Source organism: Cryptomeria japonica, chromosome 3 (genome assembly GCF_030272615.1).
Source record: "Cryptomeria japonica chromosome 3, Sugi_1.0, whole genome shotgun sequence".
NCBI lineage: Eukaryota > Viridiplantae > Streptophyta > Pinopsida > Cupressales > Cupressaceae > Cryptomeria > Cryptomeria japonica.
Genome location: NC_081407.1, coordinates 383,870,403 through 383,897,618, shown reverse-complemented (window position 1 = coordinate 383,897,618; position 27,216 = coordinate 383,870,403). Strand labels below are relative to the sequence as shown.

Genomic DNA, 27,216 nt, shown 5'->3' with positions numbered 1-27,216 from the left:
ATGAAAAAGGATACAAGGCTAACTCCCTCTCTGCGTCATCCATGGCTGAGACATTGGGACATACCTCAACTGAATTACCCAAAATAATAGGTACCTGAACTCCATTCTGATGTCTGTGTCTGAATGCCTTCACATATGCTGCCAACTGCCTTGTTACTTCAAGTAACACAATTCTATCTGTCGGGTACCTCGGCAACATATATGGAGGTAAAGGACATCCATACACTCTAATGTAAGTGAACTTAGGAAACTGAATGAACCAAGCACCGTACCTCTTGATTAATTCCTGGGCATCTTGAGATAATCTGTTGTGAATCCCTCCTTGCAACGTCCTGGTGATGTTCATCGTGAAAGTATCATTGATTAACTTGTAGTTCTTCCCTGGTGGATGATGCAAGTAGGTATAGGATTCACAAACTCTGACCTCGCCGGGTCCTCTTCCAATCACTCCTCTGTGAGGTAGTCCTGCGTACTCGACGCTCCTGATTAAGGCATAGATGACGTATGAACTCATGTGGAAGGACTTAGTAGCCCTGAGTCTTCTCAATTGTACGTCTAAGCAATGGCTAATTATCCTAGCCCAATGTATTGTACCCTTTCCTTGAACAATCACCTGGATGAAATAAAACATCCATTTCTCAAAATAGAAGGCATGAGGTGCTCCTGTAACTCTGTTGAGCATGGTAATCAAATCTCTGTACTCCTCTTGGAAATCGATCCGGTGTGGTGTGTTCGGTACTTTGCTCAGACGGGGACGACTCTTGAGTAGCCAGTTCTTGTTGATTATGCTTAGACAAGCATCTGGATCATCATCGTACACTGATCTGGCTCCTTCAATGCTCTTGTATATCATGTCCCTGTGCTCTGGAAGATGGAAGGCTTCACTTATGGCCTCCTCTGAAAGGTACGCCAAAATGTTTCCCTCATTGGACACAATTGTCCTGGACTGTGGATTGTAATGACGGGCACACTCGATCATCAACTCGTGACACTGAATGGCTGGAGGAAAACCGGCCGCCTTAATGATGCCACTTTCTATTATTCTCCGGGCGACAGGTGATGGCTTGCCGATGTAAGGGACCTCTCGGAACTTCTTCGTGCTAAAGTTCCCCAAGTTTGTATCTCCAATGTTGCTCCACTTGGACACGATCTTGGTCTCCACTTCTTCAGTCTTCTGATCTTCTTTCATGAGAGCCGAGCGACTGGTGGATGCTCCCGCCTTTGGGGTCGCCATACCTACACAACATTTCATTATAAGAAATAGATTTTGCAATAAATAACGTAGATAAGAGAGATAGATTTTAGGAAACCTCATGATAAGTCCCTAGAGTTATCATTTCCTAAAATACAACGATTGAGCTAAGAGATTTTCAAGGATCAAAATTTGAAATATGACGATGGATGAATAAAACAATAACAATAAAATCGCCATACCTCGATAGAGAGAGCTAACTCTAGAATGCAAAAACAAAATTTGCCTAGGCAAAACTGAGGTATAGATAATCTTCAATATGATCCCCTCAAGATTGACTTCGCCACCTCTGGATAGAATGTGATCTTCACTTATCGCCTTGGACGTGGTCTCAAATGGATCTTCAAATTCGCACAAATAAATCTCCAAGTCCTTAGCAAATTCGCCTTAGGCGTGATCTTCAAATTCGCACCACCTTTGGTTTGGAATCGCACCACCTTTGATAGCTAAGCGCGCCACCCTTGGATGAATGAAACTCGCACCACCTTGGATAATATTCGCACTATCTTTAAACACACTTAACACTTTCCTTTGTGTTCCTTGATTCGCATGTAGAGAGGTAAAATAATGATGTGAAAATAATAGTTTTCACCCCCCTATATATATAGCGCTCTCATCGATTTATCTCTTTGGCCGACTTGATGAAATATAACAATTTCAAACGATTTTTAAATGATTTGCAATGACATAACAAGGCCGACTTCCATATATGAGCGCTCAAATCGATTTTTTATTAATTAATTAATTAATTACTAATGCCTTGCGTTTTTTAATTGCAAATTTCGATTTTTTAAATAAGGCAAAAATAACTAATAAATGTTTAACGCCACATTAAATGCCAATAAAAATGGATTTTAATTTTTTAAATTGATTTAGCATTTAAAGAAAATTCAGATTATTTAATTTGGCGCCAAAAAATATGTAAATAGAGGGACGTACCTCATCGCTCTGGTCCCTTGGAGAGGGACAGGAGCGATTCACCATCTTTGGCATGATTCTTGCGTTTTCAACGTTCAACTCCTTCATTTTCACGTCCCAAATCGATCATCTGGTGGTCCTTCGAATTTGAATGCCTCTCTTGTGCGAGCAAGTGCGTCCCATGACCATTATCGCCCTGGTCCCTTGGAGAGGGACAGGAGCGATCTCCATGTTTTTGCGTTCACCTTGCATTTTTGACCTTCGAAATATCATTGCTTGTGTCCTTTGCGCTTATTTCCATTTGCTTTTGCAAGGTACCTTCGATGTTATAAGGATCATCGCCCTTGTCCCTTGGAGAGGGACAGGAGCGATCCACATGTTTTCCTTGGTCTTGGCGATTTTAAACTTCGATCCCTTTTGCAATGTCCTTCAAACGTTGTCCTTCGCACTACCTAACCTTGCTTCGCTTTGATCTTTGAAGGAACGGGAGTGTTTTAATAGCATCGCCTTGGTCCTTGTCCAAAGGACAGGAGCGATGTGAGGCTTTTACATTATTTGGCGATGTTTGGACGTTCAAAACCCTTGCGAATTATCTTCAAACGATGCCTTGGACCATATGCTATCTTAGGACGTCTTGACTTAGCTTGAACTTTGAAACAAACAAGGAATCCAAAGCAAATCGCCCTGGTCCCTTGGAGAGGGACAGGAGCGATATGGTTCCTAGATCCATTTTGGTGATTATTTAACGTTCAAAACTCTTGTTTATCATCTTGTTGTCGTACCATGGACCCTCTAAAATATTGCAATGTCTTGTCCTTACGTAAATTTTGCATGAAATGGCCAATGCATCTAACATCGCCCTGGTCCCTTCCTGAGGGACAGGAGCGATCTATGTTATAGGGTGTCAATTTCTTCATTTTAACGTCCTTTAAGTGTTTACGCATGATGAAAGCGCCTTGAAATGTCCTCGCCACCTTTTGTCCTGGCTTGGATCGGTCTTGAACCTTGGAGGGACGACCTTGAACTTGAGAGGGACGTATCTTCACCATTGTATCGCCCTGGTCCCTTGGAGAGGGACAGGAGCGATTTTTTCCTTGTGGCTTTCATCTTACTCTGCCATGCTCTGAGTTTATATCCAACGGATTCGTCCTTCTTCACTCTATCCACCCATGCCTTGACATTGTTTGGAATTTTGCAAAAAGAGGTAATTATATCAAAAATCGCTCTGGTCCCTTCCTGAGGGACAGGAGCGAACTAGGCATTTAGCACTGTTATGGGCGTCCCAAAAATCTTCAATTTATATTCAATGCGTTCATCTCATGTTTTCCCTTGTTTTTGAACGTAAACTTGCCTTGACCCTTGTCTGGATTTTGCAAAATGGAGGAAATCGCTCTGGTCCCTGGGAGAGGGACGAGAGCTACAAGGTACCTCGCCCTGGTCCCTTGGAGAGGGACAGGAGCGATTTAGTCAATATAGGTCATTTTCCTTCATTTTTTGCATCTCAAATTATATTCATTTGGCAAAGCATCTTCCCTTGGACGTCCTCAAATTGCTAAACTTTCAAAATCTTACAAGGACAAGACGAAATTTGAATTGCAGCTCTGGTCCTTCACCGAGGGACAGGAGCGATTTTCTTCCTGGAGGCCTTTCTGTGCTCATGAAAATCTTCAATTTATATTCAATGGAAAGATCTTGTCGTTCTCCATCACTTCAAACGTAAACTTCGTCTGGACTCTGCAAGGTCAATGAGATATTTGAAATTGAGCTCCCGTCCTTCACTGAGGGACAGGAGCGATTTTGCTCCTACAGGCCAAAATAACAAGATTTTTCACATTTTAACACTTCACGAGGCGAAAACAAATCAATTCCAATGCCCAGGATCAAACTTCAAAAAAGTCAAAATTTGGTCAAAATATTCAATCAGACACAAATTCACATTGACGGTCATCATTTAGACAAGTTTAAGCTTTGCATGAACATTCCAATTGAAAATTAGACCATTTTGGCGAATTTATTGCATTCAAAATTTGCATTCTAGAAAAGAAGCTCAAAAAAAACTCTCAAAAGCGACTGGATTTTGGCTTGAAAAGGCAATATTTAAAACCCTAAGGCTTGGCCCTAAATCCAGACAACTAACTAACTAACAAAACCCTAAAAACGAAAGCGGAAACGAACAAAAAACAAGCAAAAAGAGGGGGTCCCCATTTGGGATGGGGCGATGTGTGAAATGGTCACAACAGGCGCTAAAACCAAGAAAGCATTCACAACTACAATTTTCTGCCTCTCCATGGACAGAGCAAAAATGCGCCCAGGTCAGGCCTGGGGTGCTAAAATCAAGAAGTCATTCACAAGCACAATTTTCTGCCTCTCCATGGATAGAGCAAAAATGCACCCAGGTCAGGCCTAGGGCGCTAAAATCAAGAAGTCATTCACAAGCACAATTTTTTGCCTCTCCATGGACAGAGCAAAAATGCGCCCAGGTCAGGCTTGGGGCGCTAAAATCAAGAAGTCATTCACAGGCACAATTTTCCGCCTCTCCATGGACAGAGCAAAAATGCGCCCAAGTCAGGCCTGGGGCGCTAAAATCAAGAAGTCATTCACAAGCACAATTTTCCGCCTCTCCATGGACAAGGTGAAAATGCGCCCAGGTCAGGCCTGGGGCGCTAAAACCAAGAAGGCATTCACAAGTGCAATTTTCCGCCTCTCCATGGACAGAGCCAAAATGCGCCCAAGTTTGGTCTGGGGCGTTGAAATCATGAAGGCATTCACAAGTGGAAAATTCATGATTCCTTGGCATGGTAAAATTTCACCCAAACAGAAATTTTGAAATTTTGCCTGAGGCACAGATTCCAAGGAGTCAAGGAAGAATAAAAGAAAAAATTCCCCTCGGGCGAATTTTCAATTATGCTATTTTTAGACATCAAATCTCGGCCAAATATGGAAATTTTTATAGATTCCGAATCGAGACGAAATTCCCCATCTAATGAACCTGACTCCTAAAATTTAGGAAGATCCCTAAAAAATAGGGATATGGAGAAAAGTCGGGAAAGTTCCTTCGACGGCATGAGATGACAAGTCGGAGTGGAATTGAGCAAATCCCGAGAAAGATCCTGCAATCTCCCTCCAAAATTGGAAAGTACGGAATCAACGAGTTGGCAGGAGGAATCTTCCAAAGCATGACGCATGACTGGGAGCATTTAAGGAAGGTTCTAAATTCGAACTCACATGCATGGGAAACTGCCTTGCATGTCATAGTAATTAAGGAAAATATGACACGCCATAAATACAGTTACTAATTTGATGCCTCTTGGGAATTCTATATAAGTTGTATAAAACATTTCATTTTTCACGTGCGAGATTCAGGAAAGGAAGAGTAAAGAAGTGAAAAGTTTTTTATACTTGGTCTCTATTTCATCATTTTGAAGTATTCCCAAGATGGCGGAACCTAGCAGGACAGCTACTGTCTCCAGGCAGGCAATGATCAAAGCAGAGACGAAGGGTTTTCTTCCCCATTCTTGGTTGAATTCAAGATGGGAAGAGATCAGTGATACCAACTTCGGCACATTCAATTGGGCTACATTCAAGATAAGAATGTTTGGAACTACAGGACACAATCCATCTCCGACAGTTGTCAAGATTGTGAGAAGTGGAATAGTTGCAGCAGTTGGCTTTCCTCTCGCCATTCAATGCCCAGATCTAGTCTTGGAATGTGCAGCACGTTACAATCTAGAGCGGAAGACGATCTCAATGCCAGACGGCAAGTTATTGGCAACATTGACTCCAGAGGCGATTGGTGAAGCCTTCGGAACCCCTTCACATTACTCCATGACATACAGAACCAGCAGCGGAGCCCAAGCAGTCTATGAAGCAGGCCCCACTAGGTGTGCTGATTTGATCAACAAGCAGTGGTTGCTGAAACCTAGAGTACACGTTTCCAAGATGCCCAAAACTCTCACAATCTTCGAGTTCAAGCAGGAATATGTGGACATGATAAAAATGTTGAGCAGAGTAATGGGATGCTCACACACGGTGAACTTCGAGCCTTGGATGTTCTTCTACATTGGCGAGATCATGAATTCTAATACATCGATTGACTGGGTTAGATTGATCAGCCACTACCTGCACGAACAATTGAAGAACCTGCAGGAGAAAAAGTCCCAGTCCTTCTTCATGAGTTCCTACCTATTCTATATGCTGGCATGAAGGGGTGGATTCGATGGGCTACCAGCAAGAGGAATCATGGGTTGCAGGCCAGCTCAGCTAAAGGTGCATGAATGTTATCCTCAGCTACATCTCCACAACGCGAATTCCTACAAGTTGGCGAATGACACCTTCACCATGTACCTGACACGACTTATGCAAAATAAGTTGCACATGAGGTTGTCTCTGCAAGCAAGTGCTTTGGTCCAGAAGTATGGCGCCACATTCCTGCAGTTCCCCAAGTTCACCTACATCAAGACACAGGGTTTCTCCTTCCAATCTTACAAATTGCCTAGATATCCGTCAGATAAGCTTATACTGCTCGAGCTCATGAGGCAATTGACTGCCTACGATCAACTACAAAAGAAGAAGAAGAAGCAGCCTATTGAATTTCCAGTTGTCTTAGGAGATTTCATGGAGATATGCCTAGGATTGGAGGCCGCTGAAAGTGCAGCAAGCGAGTTGGCATTCTACAGACTACCATTTTACACTTCCAGGGCCCAATATGATCCTTACAGCCAGATCAGGAAGGTTGCCGGTGTCAAATTCATACATAGATTTCACTTGGAGGATTATTGGGCCGGTGCCGAGGATGACTTTGAGGTCCGAAGAAGAATGCACTCGAGACTGCCCCTCGACACCATCAGAATAAGTGAGATCCATCAGGTGCCAGACCAGGTGAAGGAAGACTCAGATCTGATGCAACCTGAATTCGAGAGGATAAAAGATCAACCTATCCTATTGCCAGATTGGTCGAAGCCTGAGGTAGATGATTTGAACATTTTGGCTAGGCCAGAGCTAAAAGTCACTAAGCACTGGATTGACAGGAAGACAAGAAAGTTGGTTGAAAACCATGTCCCTCTGACATACCAGCTGATGGGAAATCTGGATTCTCACTGCGAGGCAACTAAAGACTCTTCACAGGGTCAGGCAGGAAGAGAGGCCCGGATAGACAAAGGAAAAAGTGCCCCAAAGAGGCCAAGGATAACAAGGACGAAGGATGCTCAACAGGAAATCCCGCGCGAGGTTCAGCAGGAAGCCCAGCAGGAGGAGCCTCCACAAAAGAGAACAAGGACAGGAAGGGAACATTCACCAATCAGCTCCGCGAGCGTACAAGAAGTAGAAATGTTCCCACATCCCACAGGCCCACTTCCAGGAAACGTTCCAGCACCTGATATACTCAGCATCAATGCTTCACAGGGCCGTCATCAGCCAAGAAGTCAGAGGCAAGAGGTTTCCCCGCGCCTGGAAGAAGTTCGCCAAGATAATTTCATAGAGACTATCCCTGGCGAAATGGAAGAGGAATCTCAAGAGCGGGAGCATGCAGGGGAGTACAGCCATTCCATCCCTACGCCGGATTGGTTGGTAGGCAGATTGGGAAATGAAGCAAGAGGGGAGCCCAATCCTGCTCAGGAATTAGAAGAATTATTGAAGAGGATGGATCAGCCACCGAAAAGGAAGGCCCCCCGAAAGTTTTCCAAGGTAGTCAGGGAAGAATCCGGAGCCCGAACCTTGCACATTGCTAAACCTGCTGTGGATAGGGATAGGAGTGAGATCAGGCAGGAAGATTACGTCATTAGACAGGTGGATCTTGGCCATGTTTCCACCGGTCAAGTAATGGGAGATTTCGACGATTCTTCCTTTGCCATGAAGGAGAAATTGCTGAAAACAAAAGCAAAGTGTAAGCGGCTGAAGGAGGAAAACGAACTTCTATGCGAGTATGTCGGGAGTTTCAAGAAACCCCTCAGGGAAGCAAGTCCTTCATCCACTCCCCCTCCCTTCCTAAGGAAGTAATTGACGATGCAGAACTTACAAAGGCAATGGCACAGAATTCCCGAGAATGGGTAGAGGATGTTTATGCTGAGGCAGGGAAATTTGTAGAAGATCTAGCTCAACTCCATTCGAGGTTCATAGCCCTCCTAAGTAGGTTGGAAACGGTGGAAGGACTATGGGAAGATGTTGATGTCTACCAAGACTTAACCATTTCCCGACTTAGGGCTCTGATGAGGACTCCAAGGCAAACACTGGTAGACGGGAAAGTAATCCAGGAGAATGAAGCCTACGACTTTCCCCGATGGTTCTAGGCCATCTGTTCAGGGAAGAACACCCTTGATAAATTCAGCATTGATTCCGTCACCTTGAAGGAATCCATCAGAGGGATACAGGAAGAAATCCTCAGTGCCATGGAAGCTTTATTTTCAAGGAAACTCAACGACGGGGGAATAACAGTGAATTCTTTGAAATCCCAGTTGCATGATTTCTTCTTCTTTGGTTCGTTTCCCAAGGAACATTTTGCAAATGTTTCTTCATTCTCTGGTATGATGAAGAAAACACAGGAAGCTATGGCAGATTGGGAAAGTTTCTTTTCTAGAAATGAAGAGGAGATTGCCTTGATGGAATTCAACATCGAGAATGTGCCAAGTGTCTCCATCGGAGAATTGGAAACCGTCGTCGGTAGGTTCATTACTTATGCCATTAATGAGCGAGATAATGGTCGTCCATTTTTGGACGAAAGTCTTTTGACTGAACCATGATGGCGTATTTATGGCTGAAGAGAACATTGACTAGGCGCGGGACCAGTCAACGCATGCCACCACAGGATAAGGGAATCTTCTTGCATGTCATCCCCCTCATAATGGTTTTATGACGGATTCTTTTGCATGTCGCCGTCGCTTGAAGAGTGATGAGTATTTATGACAATGTCAGTTATATTCCGGACATGATCATCATCATGGGCGCTATTTTAGGCCCTTTTAAATTTATTGTAAGTGGGCATAGTGGGTTATTTAATGCAGATTCCCACCTTGTTGCATCATGTGTGGAGAATCTTTTGGACAAACCCTAATTAGGGTTTTGCATGTAATCTGGGCTTGAGGCCTATATAAGGGGGTGACCCCCTCATTTGTAAGGAGGAGAGAATATAGTCAAAGATTGTTGCTAAGAGTTTTTGAAGCAAACACTTAATAAATTGTTCAATTGTTGGTGTGTTCTTGTGTTGTTTTGGAACTCGCATGGTCTCATTCTCTTCATAGATTAGATTTATTTTCATGCTATTAGATGAACTAGATTTGATAGGATCACTTGTTGCCAAATTTTTGCTCATACTTTTGGTGTGCAGTTGATTGTTGCATACCGTGCAAAGTTAGTCTAAGCCTCGTTATATGTGTATGTTCAACTTCGATTGTTAGAAGAGATTGTTCTATCTGATGGTTTCTTTTGACGATTTGAAAATCTTTAACACTCCCCCTGAAGATTGCACCACCTTCGTGTAAGTTGTGCTTTGCTGGCGAAGCGAAGCGCGGTTGGATTTTGCACAAGTTTATCCAGTCTCCTTGTTCTTAGGATTAGATTACCTTTAGTTTAGTTTCCCTCTACCCTATTCCTATTTACTTTCTGCACATTTCAGAGTCCAAAAAATCTAAAACTTAGAGCTTCATTGCAAATCATCCGCATCAATAAATTCTTAAGCTTGAACAAATTTCTTCGACATACGTAAGGCCCCCTTGGATTACCAACAATCACATCAGCCAACTGAGTCACATCCGCAGCATAAAAGGAACCTTGGAGTCGGTTGTCTGATTCCCCTACTATATCAACATGCAATCGTACTTTGATCAAGAGAGAGTGAAGTGACCGTTGGGCAACTTTATTATGTGTTGGACGCCGTCATAAAAAACACGTCAACATGTTCTATCATGACAAAGAAGTTTACACATTAAACATCTTATAGATATGCAAATACAGATTACAAAGCAAATTACCTTTCTATCATACCTAAACCTTTTCTGAAGTGATCAATCTTCACTCTAGAAAGAGGTTTGGTCAGAATATCTGCAGTTTGATCTCCTGTACACACATATTCTAATTGGATCGCATTCCTGTCTACCATATCTCGCACATAGTGGTATGGAATCTCAATATGCTTGGATTTGTCATGGAACATTGGATTTACTGAAAGTTTATGCAGCTCTGGTTGTCACAATGTATAACAGTGGGTTTCATAGGTTGTCCAAACAACCCCACAAGCAACTTCCTAAGCCATACCGCCTCTCGGGCAGCCATAGAAGCTGCAATGTATTCTGCCTCGATGGAACTTTGAGCTACAGAAGACTGCTTCCTGCTGATCCAAGATATCATAGCTGAACCTAGACTGAAGCAACACCCTGAAGTGCTTTTTCTGTCTGTCACACTTCCAGCCCAATCTGAATCTATAAATCGGAATCCATGTAGGTCTATATCAACTTTCTCATATTTGAGACCAAGGTTTAGGGTACCTTGTAGGTATCTCATAATGTGTTTTACTAAAACCACGTGTATCTCCTTCGGTTGACACATAAACTGACTTAGAGCATTAACTGCATAACAGATATATGGTCTTGTATTTACCAGGTACATCAAGGACCAATCATCTGTCTGTGTTGAGTAGAGTCAGTGGCTTGTGACTCTACTGCTACTTCTTTAAGTTTATGTAAATTGGTTTCCATAAGAGAGGTCATGGGTCTACAGTTTAGCATTCTGAATCTCTTCAAAATATCCAAGATATACTTTCCTTGGTTTAGTATAATGTTGTCAGAATTCTGCCATACTTCCAATCCTAGGAAGTAGTGAAGGAGTCCCAAGTCCTTCATATCAAATTCTTTGGATAGATCTTTCTTGCATTGATCTATAAGGTGATCATTTCCTGTGATTAATAAGTCATCAACATATAAAATCAATATTAGCATATCACCTTTATTTCTTTTGTAGTAGAGATTAGGATCTGCATCATTTTTGGAGAAGCCTAGTCCTGAGAGATAGGTGTCAATTCTTTCATACCAGGCCCTGGGAGCCTGTTTAAGCCCATAGAGAGCTTTCTTGAGTCTACACACATGAGACTCTGCATCATGAATTTCAAACCCTTTAGGTTGCTCTAGGTAGACTTCTTCTGAGATCTCACCATTTAGAAAAGTTGTCTTAACATCGATCTGGTGTACCTTCCACCCCTTTGCTGCTGCAATGGCTAATACAGCTCTTACTGATGTATACCTGGCAACAAGTGCAAAAGTTTCTTCATAATCTATTCCTTCCCTTTGTGAGAACCCTCTAGCTACAAATTTGGCCTTGTGTTTTTCAATACTGCCATCTACAGCATGTTTGATCTTGAAAAACCATCTAGATGAAAACACAGATTTCTTAGTTGGCCTAGGAACAATCTCCCAAACATCATTTTTCATAATGGATTGATACGCTTCAGACATAGCATCCTTCCATACTTGATGTTCAAGTGCATTTGATACATTGTTTGGTTCGGCTTTAGAGAGATCATTCATAAGGGCAACATAGCTAGTGAATTTATTAGGCCTTTTGCTTTCCGTGAAGGTTCCTAAAGGAACAACAAACTTTTGAGCTTCTTCTATAGTCTTGGTGGCCCATAGTGGTCTTTTCTTGAGGTTTTCTCTACGTGGACTTTGAATTTCACTTATAGTTTCCTCAAAATTCTCCCTCTGAAGCTTAGGAGTAGGATCTCTATCTATGCTAGGGGTGGGGATATAGACTTCAGGATCTAGAGAGCTTTGGGCTCTTTTGAAGGCTAAGTCTTCTTCAAAGATCACAGCCCTACTTAGTTCAATATTCTTTTGACCAGGTATATAGATCCTGTAGGCCTTGCAGGTTTCACTATATCCTACAAGGATTTCCCTTTTTCCAGAAGGCTCTAATTTTAATCTTTTCTCCCTAGGTACATGAATATAGACAGGGCATCCAAATATCCTAAGGTGGCTAATATCAGGTTTTGATTTAGTAAAGACTTCCTCAGGGGTCTTATCTTCAAGATGAGAGTAAGGACATCTATTTTGAATATATACAACAGTGCTAGTTGCTTCTGCCCAAAGATTGACATTTAGATTCTGATCAAGAATCATAGCTTTGGCAGCTTCAACGATTGTCCTATTTTTCCTCTCAGTTATCCCATTTTGTTGAGGGTTATAGGGTATTGTTAACTCCCTCTTAATCCCTGAATTTTTACAAAACTCTTTAAATAATTCTAATGTGTATTCCCTCCCATTATCAGTTCTTAGGGTTTTAATTTTGTTACCAAAATAGTTCTCTCTTAGTGATTTGAATTCTTTAAACCTATTAAGGATCTCTTCTGATTCTTTACATTTCAAAAAGTAGATCCAAGTTTTCCTAGAGTAGTCATCAACAAATATTACATAATACAAAAATCCCCCCAATGAAGGTACAAACATAGGTCCACATACATCAGAATGAACTAACTCTAAAATTTTACTTGTTTTCCTAGTACTATTCTGAAAAGCACCCTTAGTATTTTTACCTAGGGCACATCCTTTCCATGCCCCTGAATGATATTGCTTTAACTTAGGTAGACCTGTGACAAGGTCTCCCATTGATGATAAAGCTCTAAAATTTAGGTGGCCTAGTCTTCTATGCCAGACTTCATTAGCATCTGTAGTTTCATGAATTAGGGCTAGGTTGGGCTCTGTACATAGCTCATACAAGTAGCGTTGTCCTTGACCAATCATTTTAGCTTTCTTGATGGATGAGTTCTTTGGCCAAGCCAGTACTCTGTTGTCCATGAAGGTCACTCTGTATCTGTTGGTTGAAAATTTTGTACACTTGGGGAAATATACAAAATTGTGGTTTCAACAACAGCACACGAGTAAAAACTCTCCTAATTAAGGGAAGGCTCCCCCTATCTAACTACAACTTGGAAAATAAAATGGGATGGGACAGCAATCTTTCTTCTTTTTTCAAGAAAGACAATATCCTTTTCTCTTCACAGAAAAGGATAGCGATTGAATAACAGCAGTAACCACTTTTAAGTGAAATAAGAGAAAGGAAATGAAGTTTCCTGAAAGCACAAAGACTTCCGTCGCTTCCTTCGGGACGGGACAACAATATCAAGCTCAAAGACTTGACTATTGGAAGTCCTATCTACCCTTTGCTATACTAAATTTTTACAATGAATAAAAGATAACAGCTCAAAGACTGAAAAAATCTATTCTTTTAACACAAAGACAAGAATTAATGCAAGCTCAAAGACTTGCTACTATTTCTTATCAAACAGTAATTTTTCCTCAAGAATAGACGCAAGCTCAAAGACTTGCTGCTCCTTCTAGAGATTTTCCTATTTTAATTAATCTTCTCTACTTGCAGCTCAAAGACTTCAAATCAGATTGGACTAGGCTCCTTTAGAAACACTTTGCATAGAAGAAATAAAAAGATTCAAACTCAAACATGTAGCTCAAAGACTCAAAACTTGAGTAATCCTTCTTTCTTATTCTTCAAAACCTTCAATTCACATACATAAGCTCAAAGACTTCTTGCTGTAAATTTGGCAGAGTTTTTGCTTGCTTTCCAAAAGATAAAGATTACAAAGGACCCTCTCTACTATTTATAGGAGAGGAGCCTTGAGAAAAAGGTGGGAGGATCCTAACTAACTTGAGAAATTCCCTCAACCACCAAGACCTATTCAACAACTAATTATGACTTCATTAACTAACTAAGACTTATTCTAACTACAGTCCTAATCGGACACAACTTGTAGTTGCCTTACCAGTAATTACAAAAATGCAAGTGATGACAACTTGCAATTACAAAAATGCAAGTGATGACAACTTGCAATTACAAAAATGCAAGTGATGACAACTTGCCGAAAGGGAAACTACAATTCTAAAATTACAATTTTTTAAAAATTTACAACAAGTGTTAAAAACACTTAAGTTGCAACTCTTGAAGATACGAACAGATCGAACTTCTGAATGACTTTCTACAATTCATCAGGATTTGGTTCATGAGTGTTCATAGCCACCACCCTAGTTTTTACGATGACATCATGGCATTGGCATAGCGTGGAATTCCCTTTTTCCAATGCTGACCGGATTTCCTGCAACTCAGTTTGATACTTAATCAATATTTGAATGGAAGCGACTGAGAATTGCTCACTTCTCCATTCATCATGAATCTTGAGTTGCAGGTCTGCAAGAACTTCTTCCTCGAGCAGCAGCTCATCATTCTGATTTAAAATGTTGCAGGATGCCTTTTTGCAATGGGAGGTTACATCTTGAAAGACTGCTTCACGCAACTTTAAGGTTTCATCAATTTCTTCAATGAGTGATTTGAGAACAAGAGATTTGTTCTCCAAGAGTTCCTCATATTCAATGTACGTGACTCTGGAAGGAATCACATCATGCACCTGAAGAACGGCCAACTGATAGTGAGGCATCTTTCGCCAAGAAACTAAATTTGCCTCAACCTTCTCCAAATTTAGCTTGAAAGCACCCAAGATTTGATTCAACTTATCTTCAATGATTTCCAATTTAACCATCATTTCAAATACCTGTCTTATGACTTGTGAACATAAGTCATGCAGTTGATCAACCTAGGTGTCTAAGGCTTGAACCTTTTGGGCGGCTCTCTCGATACCTTGGATTGGTTCACTGACCCTAGAAGAAATAGGTACTTGGCCTTCTCCACTTGAAGGTTGAGTAATACTTTGGATAGCTGCCATGAGTCTTTGATTCTCTACTTCTAGTTGATCTTTCTTGGTCAACACCTCATCATATCGTTGTACCAATGTAGCCACTGTTTGTTGAGCATCGTGCTTGACAACCTCATGAGTCTGCTTACCCAGTTGAATTTTGGTGATCCGATAATCAGCTGCTTGCATTTCTTCAACTGGTTTATCTGATATTGGTTCAGCAATCTCTGCCACTCTCATCCGGTTTTCATCAACGATCACCCTTGAAACTGTCTTTGCCCTCTTAACAGCTTTAGGTTTTGATTGTTTCAACTGTTGGTAGTCGAAGGGATCAGGTGAGATCACCTGCTTCTTCCTCTTTGCAGTGAAGGAACTGAGCCATGGAGGTAAAGCCATTAACTCTGATTCTGGGATAGAGGGAGAAGCAGTTTTTGTTTGAATAACAGTGGTGACCTTGGGAGAAGTGTCCGTCTGGATAGCCACCATAGTCTGCTGAGTGACGACAGGATGTGATGAAGATGTCATGAATTCATCAAAACAGGTCATAGAAGTATCAATATCAGGCACAGGTACATATGAAGGATCTTCAGAAAAGATATTCAACAAATTTTCCTGAGGATGGCCTTGAGATGGTTCTGCTGCTGAAAGTGGGAGGACGTTCTGCGGAGATTCCGAAACTGAAGGGGCAGATTGAGAGGTCACATCTATCACAAGAGGAAACATGGGTACCTCAATAGGAAGTGAAGAAAGAGAATTATGTGGAGACTCTGTAGAAAGTGACTGAGGAGCATTATCAGATTGAGTTTCTTCCTCTGAAGCTTTAGGATCAATCACATGAATTTCCAACTGTGGCTTCTCCTTGCCTTGAACTGTTATTTCCTGAGGAGGAAGCACCATTGCACGGCTGACTCGCAATTTAATCCTCGTACTAGAAGAGGATGCACCTTCTTTGTTGTCTAGTTGAATTTCAGACTTCCGCCCAAGAGGACCTGTAGAATCATCTTCTTTCCCCACCTTAATCTTAATGAGCTTGACACCATTATTCTTAAGCCAAATATTGGTATTGGCAAGAACTGACTGAAATCTATCCAAGATAGAAGTGCCTTCCTTGTGAGACCAGTGGATAGAAGGAAGCGGAGCCTCATCAACATTCTGATTGACAAACTCAGGATCAAGAACGTTACCATCATCAATCATACCTTGTGGAATGTTCGCAAGGTTTAGATCCACAATCTGTTCTGCAGTGAGTCGGCAGTAATCCATCTTGCGAATCTCCTTTTCGGTACGAAAGTCAGCCCAGATATCTTCTATCTGGTGTACATGGATGAAGGTCTTCTTGATCTTCTCTTTCATGCCTCGGTAATCGAAATCAGCTCTAGGTTTGAATCTTTTGAGTCTGATTTCCTGCAACTCAGTTCCATAGCCCTGGCCTTGATTGAAGTCATTAGAGAATATTGACCAATCTTCAATGGGTTGTTGGAAGAAATACCCATGCCAACCTTGTGCTTAACTAACTAGTGTGTATGCACAGCCATGATCTGCCTTCCCAATTCCATGAGAATAATCTTATCTGTTGGGTACCGTGGGAGCATGTAAGGCTGCCCGCCATAACATCCAACTCTCATGTAGGTAAAAGTTGGAAATTGGAGAAACAAACAACCATATTCTTTCACCTTTTCCCATGCTTCATCTGAGACTCTTTTGTTCTTCAGGTTCTTGTCAAATTGACACAAATAATGACCAAAAAAAGCGTCCTGAACCCTTCTGAAATGAGACCTACTTGATCTTAGAGGCAACTGATCATAGTATTCCCAAACCGGTACAAGCATGCGGTCACCCTTGGTGGAAAGACCTGGGAAATGTCTAAGTGACGCAGCAATATACACGAGATATGAATTCATGTAGAAGGTGAAGGTAGTAGGGACGACTGCAAGTTGCTCACACAAAGCATCACTGATGATTTCACCCCAACAGATGTGCTGAGACTACCTTACTAACATAATAAATTGGTACATCCAAGGTTCAAAAACATTGGAATGCTCCAATCCCATCATACAGCTAAGAAGAGTAATAGTATCACCGATCTCATCCTTGAAATCAGACCGATATAACTTTGCCCAGCTGGTAAGCGCAGTGCGAGGTTCATGAATCCATTTGTTGATATGACGCTTACAGTCTTTCTCCCTTTTGGCAAAGTATTCAGCTGCACTTTGCTTGGAAATCTCTATATAAATGGTTTCGGAAGGTATTTTGAAAACCGTCTCTATAGCTTCTGAATCCAGGCGAATGATCACTTCCCCATCATCATTTCTAATGACTCGTGACTCTTTGTCAAAATGATGAGCACATGCTAGAATAAATTCTGGTTCTAGGGCAGCAACTGGAAAGGATGCGGCATGATGGATATGGCTGTCTAGCAACCGTTGCATATCCCCCTCCTTCGGATCTTCAATCCTTTGTATGAATTCGGACATGTCAACATGCCCTATCTCAGTATCCTTGATATGATCAAGGGAGGAGGAGATTTGTGACTGCGGAACTTCATTCTGGTATTTATCATACCTGTATTTCATCTTTTTTAGAGTGGGAGATGATGATACATCTGTCATCTGGAAACAACCGGGAATGCTGCAATGTAAATCCAAGAGTATCAAGGCAATATCAAAGTCAGTATCTTTAGACATTTTCACTCCTCCAAATGAGAAAGTTCAACTTTCGTATTTTGGCTTTGTGAGAGGAGATATAAGAGGTGGAAAAATAAGCTTTTGACTTATTTCGGGTTTTGAAACATGTTTCACAAGTACACAAGAGGGAAGTACAAACGTGCAATCGGATTTTAAATTCCGAATGCAATTATACTTGCGAAACACGAAGCATGATTAAATGGAAGGAGAATGAATTTTCAGTTTGGAAGTTGGGAAGAACACATTTGCAATTGGTTTTCTAAATCCAAATGCAAACTTATTTACAAACTGAAAATCGAAGGAATGGACAGAAAAAGGTATTTAGGCATGCGGGAAATGACGAAGATGATAAGTACGGATGAGGGAATTGGAAGTGGATAGATAAAAATGAATTTCGGGAAGATCACTTGGAACTTTGTCATGCCAAAATGGGAAGGACTTTCAACTTGCAATCCGGATTTCAAAACCCGAAATTGGGAAGAACTTGATTTTTCCGTCATTGAAACTTGATCTTTTGGATCAAAGAAGGTTAAGTCTTTGTCCAAAAAGGGAAGAACGCATCTTGAGGTAGAAATTTTCACACTTGCAAATTTCTTTGCAAATTGGGAAGAACATATTTGGAAGAACACATTTTTTTTGTTTTGAAACTTGATTTTTTTGAATCAAAGAAGGTTAAGTCTTTGTCGAAAAAGGGAAGAACACATATTTTCCTCTTGCAATCGGGTTTCTAAAACCCGAATGCAAGTAAAGAAGGAGAATTTTCAATGGGGAAGAACAACTTTTACTTTACAAATTTCTTTGTAAAATGGGGAATTTCCTCTCACAAACCCAATATGAACATGAACAAAACCAAAACTTAAACAAGGAAATTGCAAGGAAAGAAACAAGAAAGAAATACAAAAATAAAAATTACCTTGCAAAGATGAGGAGAGATCCAAGCTTGTAGAGTCAACCAAACATAGAAGATGAAACCCTTTAAATAGAATTTAAACAAAGGAAGAAACTTAGCCACGCATGGTGACCAAAGAAAAACCGATTCGCTATAAAAACGCCATGAAAAATGCCAAGGAAGTAGTTCAAAAATGATTTGATTCATCATTACATACAAGAGAAAGCAAAAATGATTTAGAATTGAAAGCATACCTTGAATGAAAAAGGTGCGAAACTTGCAAAAAATGTGACTGGTTTTTAGGGCGTTTTTGCAAATCGATTCCCCAAAATGCGCACAAAACGGTTTGAATGCAGCTTGAAATCCAACGCATTTATGATTAAATCAAAAACGCCTTAGGAAAGAGCAGATTCGAACCTCCAAACCGTGGCAAATGGCACAAATGCATGATTCAGAAGAAGACAAATCGCGAAAATCAGTTTGATAGATGCGTAGAACAAGGGTTTGAATCCTTCAAAGTTGCAGCAAATCCGCCTTTGGAAGAAATCCCTATCTTTCTTCCAAAAAATTCAAACCCAAATCAATTTGCAAAGGCATGGGAGAAATTTCGGGTTTTAGAAATGGAAATACAAGTTTTAAAAATGTTCATATTTTTGCCTCTTAAGGCAAATTTCGGGTTTTAGAAATGGAAATACAAGTAAAATTACTTGTAATAGGGAAATAGAATTCCTTTTACAAGTGATTTTACTTAAAACATGTAAAGGGATTTTAAAATCCCATTTACAAGTTCTATTTAAAAATTAAAAAAAACTTTAAGTCATAAAAACATGTAAAGGGGTTTTAAAAACCCATTTACAGGTTTTACAAAACACTTAAGTCATTCTACTAGTAAAAGGGGTTTTAAAACCCTTTTTACCAGTTTCCAAAAACTTGTAATTGGAGAAAAATTCCCCTACAAGACCAAAAGCTTCAAGGGGGTTTTGAAAAACAAATTACCAGTTACTGGTAATTATCGAAAAATTCCCCTACATTGAAGCAAAAACATAGCAAACGGACTCGAAATGCAACGAAATTCGAAACGTAGCTTGGGGATGGATCAACAATCGATCCAGTCCAAGGATGGGACGAGTTTATACCTCGGGAAGCGTGCCATAGAGTAAATTTTTTCATTTTTTAATAAAAATTTCCATGTGATAGTCCAATTTTTGAAATCAAAAATTGAGGACAACAGTATCCATTGTCCTCTAGTGCTGATATTGAGACTAGATTTCTCTTAATGCCTAGTACATATGGTACTCTTTTAAGTTGTAATGATACACCTGACTTTAGTTTGATGGTGCAGGTTCCAACTCCTTTGACTGGATGTGTAGAGTCATCTCCGATAGTTACTTCCTCATCATTCTCCTCTTTCATGGAGTCTAGTACTTCTCTGAATCCTGTAATGTGTCTGGATGAGCCACTGTTGATCACCTAGGAGTTAACTTTATTAGATGCTTGGTTTGTGAGTGCTGAATAGAGTACATACTTCTCAGGGTCCTCTTCCCTTTTAGATTTTCCTAATTTGGCAAATGTGGCTTGCTTAGCTCTTTCTGGGCATTTGGCAACATAGTGCCCAAATTTGTCACATTTGTAACATTGAATCTGAGAAAGGTCCTTCTTGAAGGTGTCCTTGTCGTGACGACTTTTTCTTTTCCTAAATTGTTTCTGCTTACTTTTCTTGTTTGAGTTTGTATTTAGAACTTGGAGATCTTCATCTATATTCTTTTGCTTGATCCCTTTCTTATTTTGCCTTGATTCCTCCTGGAGACAGTCAGCCTTTAGCCTATCGAATTTTGGAAATTCATCCCTTGCACCGATGCCTTCGACAAATGTTTCCCATACGCTAGGCAACCCATCTAGAGCAATAAGAGTTAATTCTTTGCTTTGGATCTCATATCCAAGGGTTGCCAGTTCATCGCTTAGGGCAGATATTCGCATGAAGTAGGCATTGACTGATTCTCCTTTGATCATGGCTATGTGATTTATTTCTCTTTTTAAAGCCAAGGTTCTACTGGCATTAAATATCTCAAATGCATCTTCAAGTGCTTTGAACATGTTAAAGGTTGTTTCATGTTTCCTTATGATGGGCATAATATTTTTTCTTACCCCATCAACTATGATTTTAATAGCCTTTTCATTTCCCTCTCTCCAAGATGTTTTGTCAAGTTCAGTCTCAGGTTCTGCAGTTTCAGTTTTTACAAATGATTCGATTTTATTTACTTTTAGAATCATTTGAATCCTGAACTTCCATGTTGAGAAGTCATCACCTCCTCCGAGTTTGTCTTCAAATCTGATAGTGCTAGCCATTTGAAGAATTGTGATGTTGAATATATGCTTGATTTGAATTTTCTGCAAAATTGAACATCCTCAGGTTCGATTTAACTATAGCTTTGATACCATGTAAATGATGTTCAATTTCTATTCAATATGCAAGTTATATTCTAGTTGATATTATCTTGTTCTATGTATTACTGATTTAAAATATAAATCTGAATATCTTCTTTTGTATGGTAGGTGAGAGGAGCATTTATTAATTTCGATGTCCTTTCTCACGAATGCCATTTGATATATATAGCAAACTGGGTACGGTCAAGCAATGCCTTGACCAGCCATGTCTTTTAGACATGGCCGATCAAGACATTACTTGATCGTGCCCCTTCGCTAAACATAATAATAATACACAGTGTTTATTTACCAACAGATATCAAACGGTGGGCGCTTATATTAACACCCGATAACGATCGGTGTATGCTTTATCTTAACACCCGATATTAATTGGTGTGTCACTCGATATCAATCGGTGCAAACATATGTTAACATCGATACTAATCGATGTTTGTCTTACACGATAATTGTTTGTTTATCATTAAATAAGTTAACCGAAATAAATCGGATTGCATTTGCCATGGTTAACCCGATTTAATAATCGATGAACAAATAATGTAACCGATATTAAATCGGGATTCTATGCTATAGAATGATAATCGACAGTTAAGCATTTTGATCAAACTAATTAGATTGATCATATACAAATAAAGAATGGTTTATCAAATGAAGGCTTGAAGTTATTCATCATAATTATCGATAGGATAAATGATTGAATGAGAGACTTCATTTATCTCTCATTCAATCATTTATCTTACCGAAGCTATCATGCATTAACACTTATGATGATGTTCAAATACCAATTTTGATAGAGAAGGTGGTTGATGTGCAGTCAATCACTGAGGAGAAGCAGATTATCTGGGTGAAGAAGGGATGCACAATCATGTCTGATGGAAGGACTGATAGAAAATATGATTTTGCTGAATTTTCTAGTTTCTTCTTTGGGTGGCACAATCTTCTTGAAGTCAACTGAAGCTTCAGGATAAATGAAAAATGAAGTAACTTAGATTGACTCTAACATAGGAGAAGAGGTGGATCAGTGTTTGGGGCATCACTGAGATCTTTGGGTAGTGGGTGAGCCTGTGCCTCTAGCCTAGTATAGTTGTATTGTACAACATTTATATTCTACTCTGTGTAGGAGAGTTATACCTGCACACTAATTAGTTTATAGTTTTATTGTAGTACCCTAACTATAAAGAGATGTGGATACAGTTGTATTGTGTCTGGTATCTCAACCTTGACGAAGTTATTTTTATGATGAACATGTCTTACTGGATATTCAAACAAATGCATAACCTCTCTGAATATATTAAATCTCTTCCTATGCAGTACTCTTCTGTGACCTCACCCATAAAGAGAAGGGTCCCACCAATTTGGCGGAGTACAGGGAGCTTATATGGCTCTGTGATTGGAGGATAAGCACTCACATGATGCTCATTTCCCCATCCTGGACTCACATCAGCATACAACTGGTATTTGCTATGATCATTTGAGGCATAATTTATTCAAGTATTTCATATATTGTTAGATAAATGATGCATGTAAATGTAGTATCTGATGCTATTGCTATTACTTATGAAAGTGTATTTTTCTATTATCTATTGCTAACCAATTGTTGTTACAGGTTCACAAATTCTTTTGTTATGTAGTCATCATGTAAAGAATTGGATAGGAGGAATAGTTATGTTTTCAGTATCTTATGAATATTTCAGATCTGATATGCAAACTGAATCGTTCAGATTTTTTTCTTTAGTCTTGCACGACAACTGTATAATGATATTTATAGAAGAATTTTCAGATATCTGTATGAATTTGATGTCATACTAAGAAATTTATTTGGCATAACTCTTTACTAATTTTATAAATGATACATATGTTTATCCTAATTGATGAATCTATATCCTAGGATGTCAAAAAATCTAATTAAACCTAGTTATCTAAGTTATGTGATTTAAAGCAGAAAAAAAAGGAAATCCTTTGTTAAAAACTTAAACTCACAACCCAGGGGTGGGTTGTACCACAGCCATACTGCCCTTGGTGGATCTCTCGCATAGTATATATAAAACATGCACTCTATCATCCAATAATCACATCCTGAATTCAAAGATTTGTTCAATGTTTCTTGTCATTACAGGTATGCATATTATTTAGTTGTTTTATGCTACACTTCACTAAATGAAAACATGAAAACAAAGTAGCTCTACATTGGTGAGCTTGATGCACACAAAAATACTAGGATAAATTCAATATGTGCCATTCTCTGTTGACAGAAAATTGGAGGAACAAATTCTTAAAACCAACACCATATAAAAAGGATAAAAAATTACAAGAAATGTTGAAAAGGTATGTTAGATTTTCATGAAAGCAACATCCAGCAATATAGAGCCCAACCGAATCCCTATATCAGAGATTGAAGTGGAAATAGTTTGTGACCTGATTGAGACAATTGAATGATGTGGAAGATATCCTGTAATACTAATTCCTCTAGTAAAGCAGAGACAATCCTAATTGCCATGAACGATGAGTTGATTGTCTATATTAGAAGAGATATATATTTGTAGGAGACCTTGTAGGATGCAAAAGATGGAACCAATGTATTCTTTGGCATACAAACAAATAAAGTCGAGTGGTCAGAAGAACGAAAATCCATGATGCATTGTTTGAAGTGGGAATATTATTATATTAGCAGAAGGATAGTGATAAGATGGATGACAAAGTAAGAAAGGTTATACTCTCTCATAAAATACCCTCAGTAATCTTCATTTTGTTATGTTTGGACTTACTATCACCTATTATGCCGTAATGCTTAAATCCTTGATTACTGTGCTGTAAGAGGGACACCCCTGCTTGCATTAGCTGTTTTGTCTCTAATTATCTCTAACTTCCAACCTTAGAGATCTCTACACCATTGAGATAGGATATACTGTTTGAGATACTGCATATATGACATTCTTTTCCTAAATAAGTTAATTTTGATGTATATTTATCCACTGTTATTTTCCATTCAATGCTGCCTTCCCATAAGTTTTCTCTTATAAACGAGTTGCAAGGCCACAAGATGGCAGGCTGTTAGACTTTGGATAAAGCAACTTCCAAACGATATAAAATTCAAGCCCACTTCAGAATTGATGTGTAAATGCTCTTTACCCAATTAAAACAGTATATATTGTGACTTGTGAAAGATAGACCTCTTATGTTCTCTTTGAACCAAAGACAATCCCAGCTCCCAGAAAGAGTGAGCTGATCGTCTCTACTGAAGAAGAAAAATGACTGTCTCTAGTACTTGCAGGAAGGAAAAAGCATATAAATTTTTGTAAGAGAATTTATAGGAGGCTTAAGCTGGAACGAAAAACTCTCTTTGAAATGCAAACTGACAAGGTATGGCAGTAAGAAGATTGAAGATCCCACATGACACATTTGCTTGAATTGGAAATACTAGTAGAAGGGGAAGGATAATATGGATGACAAAGTATTTAGTTGAATGACATAAGATGCACTTCTTCAAAACCGAAACAAAGAGGAATTATTTTGAGGCACATCACAAGGATATTCCATCAGATGGTATCATCAGTCCAGTGCTGGAAAGAAAAAGACATGGAAAGGAATAAAATCAGAATTTAACATGAAATTCAAGAATTGAAAACTAATACCCAAATCTATCATAGCTTGGTTTGCTCAAAGCAAGTAAAGGATAAATCAAGCAATGATTGTTATGGGAGCATGTTGAACCTGATCAAAATGTTAAAAACCTGTGTTTTCCAAGTTTCAAGGGGATGTGAGGATGGGTTTTGGGGATGGAGGGGGAATGACTACTAATCTAATATATAAATTAATATTTGAATTTTTAAAATAACATAAACAAACCAGAAGACACTGAAATTGTAAAAATTATATAAAATAATATTTATCAATTCTATAATCCATCAACAAGACAAAATTATATATACAATATTAGCATGATTATATTAAGAGATGCTAAAAAATGTTGCATCATGCGAAGTTCATAGGTATACTGAACAACAATCTCAGAAATTGGAGCCATCATCCAATTGATATCTCAAAAATTGCTCCTCTCCCTCTTCCTCTCTTTTTCTGTTCCTCTCTTTTACTCTTTTCCTATTCTCTTTTGGAGAATGAAAAACAACAATGGGCGTGGGTTTAAAAAGTTTTTAAGGTTTGGGAGCCATCCTTTTAAGATTTTATTTGTTTTAGAATTTTATTTTATTTTTCTATTTTATGTTTCATGTGGGAGACACCTTGAATTCCCTCCAACCGGGGAAAATCAAGACATCTAGAGGATTCTAGGGATTTCAAAAAAGAGACAGAAAAAGAAGAGAGAATATCTCTGGGACTTTTCCATTTTTATTTTTTTAAATAAGGGGGAGGGTAGGGGACGCTCTCTCCAAGTCCTCAAGTCCCCAAGACATGGGGTGTCATCCAGACCCACAGGGACATGTCCTTGTGGAACACTGAAAAATCCTATCGAGGAGAACTCCAGCAGCAATACGGTGTAATGGATTTCAAGGAAAGCTTATGGATAATGCCAACAATGATTTACAATAACACCTTAAATTAATAACTACACCTTTTCTCCTGTACGAAATTCTAGATACATATGACAACACCAAGGAATTGGAAGAAAGATAATGCATACAATTTCAAGAACAGTCACAGGGATGATACTTTCAACCATAACAAGTTAGGGGGCCATGGATGACTGGAGGGACGGCTATAATAAGAAGAGAAAGTCCAAAAGTACATTTAAAACGAAGTCAAAATGTGCACTAAAATTGTATAATTGAATGATGCTTTTTATTGTCGTCCTCATCAGCAACAGAAATGCTTAGAGTAAAGAACTGCATTAGAGGATAATGATAAATAGGCGTCAAACTTAAGATGATTGACAAAGATGTTTAATAAGGGCATGCATTCAAAAGAAAGAAAAACCAGAAAACAAGGAATTTGGTGATTAAAATACAAGGCTGAAAGACATCAAGAGGACGACCGTTCATGAATTCTGCATCATTTGTAACTTGAAGACGTGCCATATAAAGGAATCACCATTTAATCTGAAGGATAAGGTCAAAATCTCTATGATAAAAGAAAGGGTAAATCAACATACCTTGTTGAAATAGAGCAAGAACCAAAATAGGTTTATGTACTCACAACACCAAAACAATAGCAAATATTCCCCATATTTCATAGAGCATGAAACCAGTAAGACCAGCTTAAGTAAGGTTTAGGGGTTTAAAGCAGGATAAGAAACAAACATATAAGAGCCTAGTGTAATAATATATATAGCATTTGAATTTAAAGTAAAAAAAATGGGATAGAGTGTTGGAAAAAGAGTGGAAGCCTACCATGAAGCAAGCTGCAGTGACTGCTACCAAAAGAGGAATAATGTTGGCATGTAGAGATCTTACAATACCACTGTCATCATGAGCTCTATAAAAGCCATGTGTCCTTCCTGCATCACCCTCCCTCTGACAGCCCATTGTTGGAACAAATAAACTAAGAGAGTTTAAGCAGCTTTCAAACCTCTGCGTCGTCCCTAGAAATCCTTAAAAATGGACCCTAAAGAAAGTTTGAATTATGAGAGAAAAAGTTACAAATGCTGTTGAATCCCACAAGCTTAAACATCTTTCAAGTTATCGAAAAGAGTGCCTGTATTGCACTAACAGAATTCAAAGCAAAACTAAACAATTTGAGAAACTGAACTTTCCTACTTCAAATTCCAGCTGACGAACTAGAATATTTATATTATTGTCACCCAAATTAAAAAAAGGGTGGTAGACCTAAATAGATTTCCACGAGTGACTCGGACGATCAAATCAATGACCACACTAATAATGATAATAATTTGAACGAGTCAAGTCGCATTGTTTATAATTGGGTACAAATCAAGTCAATGGATATTTGCATGGGAAGGTACTTGTAAATTTCTGGAAGGTTGGATTGTATTCGCACAATAAACAGTTGCAGGTCATATCATTTGGATCACCCAGCAAGATTTAGGTAGACATGTTTCATGGTTTAGGTGTGTTGTCATTTTCCAATGGAATTTTTTTTAATCGAGACATAGGAACTTGATATGAATTTGCTTTGTCATTGTCAAGTCATCTATAGGAAGCTTGCCATGAATCTGCCTAAGAATCACAGCTTCTAGTCTACTGTGACTAGTCAAATATAAAATAGATGAATATTAAAGTAATTTTTGACTAAATAGATTATCCCAAGATTCGGAGGGAAATCAAACTATTTATAGAAAGGACAAAAAATTTCTGATATTCCAAATGCTTTTCTCCAGTAGTTTTTATTGAAGAAGATTTGAATTTAGTATTATCTAGAAAATTTTTTGGATATTCAAGAA

The 27,216-nt window shown here is 39.1% G+C and overlaps 1 protein-coding gene across 6 annotated transcripts in view; it reads right to left on the bottom strand.

Annotated features, from left to right (window-relative positions):
* LOC131044736 (uncharacterized) overlaps positions 1-26,964 on the bottom strand; it is a 173,008-nt gene extending 146,044 nt beyond the window's left edge. For 3 of the 6 annotated variants that reach the window (XM_057978136.2, XM_057978137.2, XM_057978135.2), the window contains exon 1: positions 26,207-26,958. In XM_057978136.2, coding sequence (XP_057834119.2) covers positions 26,207-26,341 — 135 coding nt within the window. In that variant the 5' untranslated portion in view covers positions 26,342-26,958. Of the gene's footprint in view, positions 1-25,968; positions 26,085-26,206 lie in introns of those variants that run through there. The other 3 variants (XM_057978138.2, XM_057978133.2, XM_057978134.2) reach the window with 3 other exon arrangements.
* Positions 26,965-27,216: the final 252 nt, after the last annotated feature.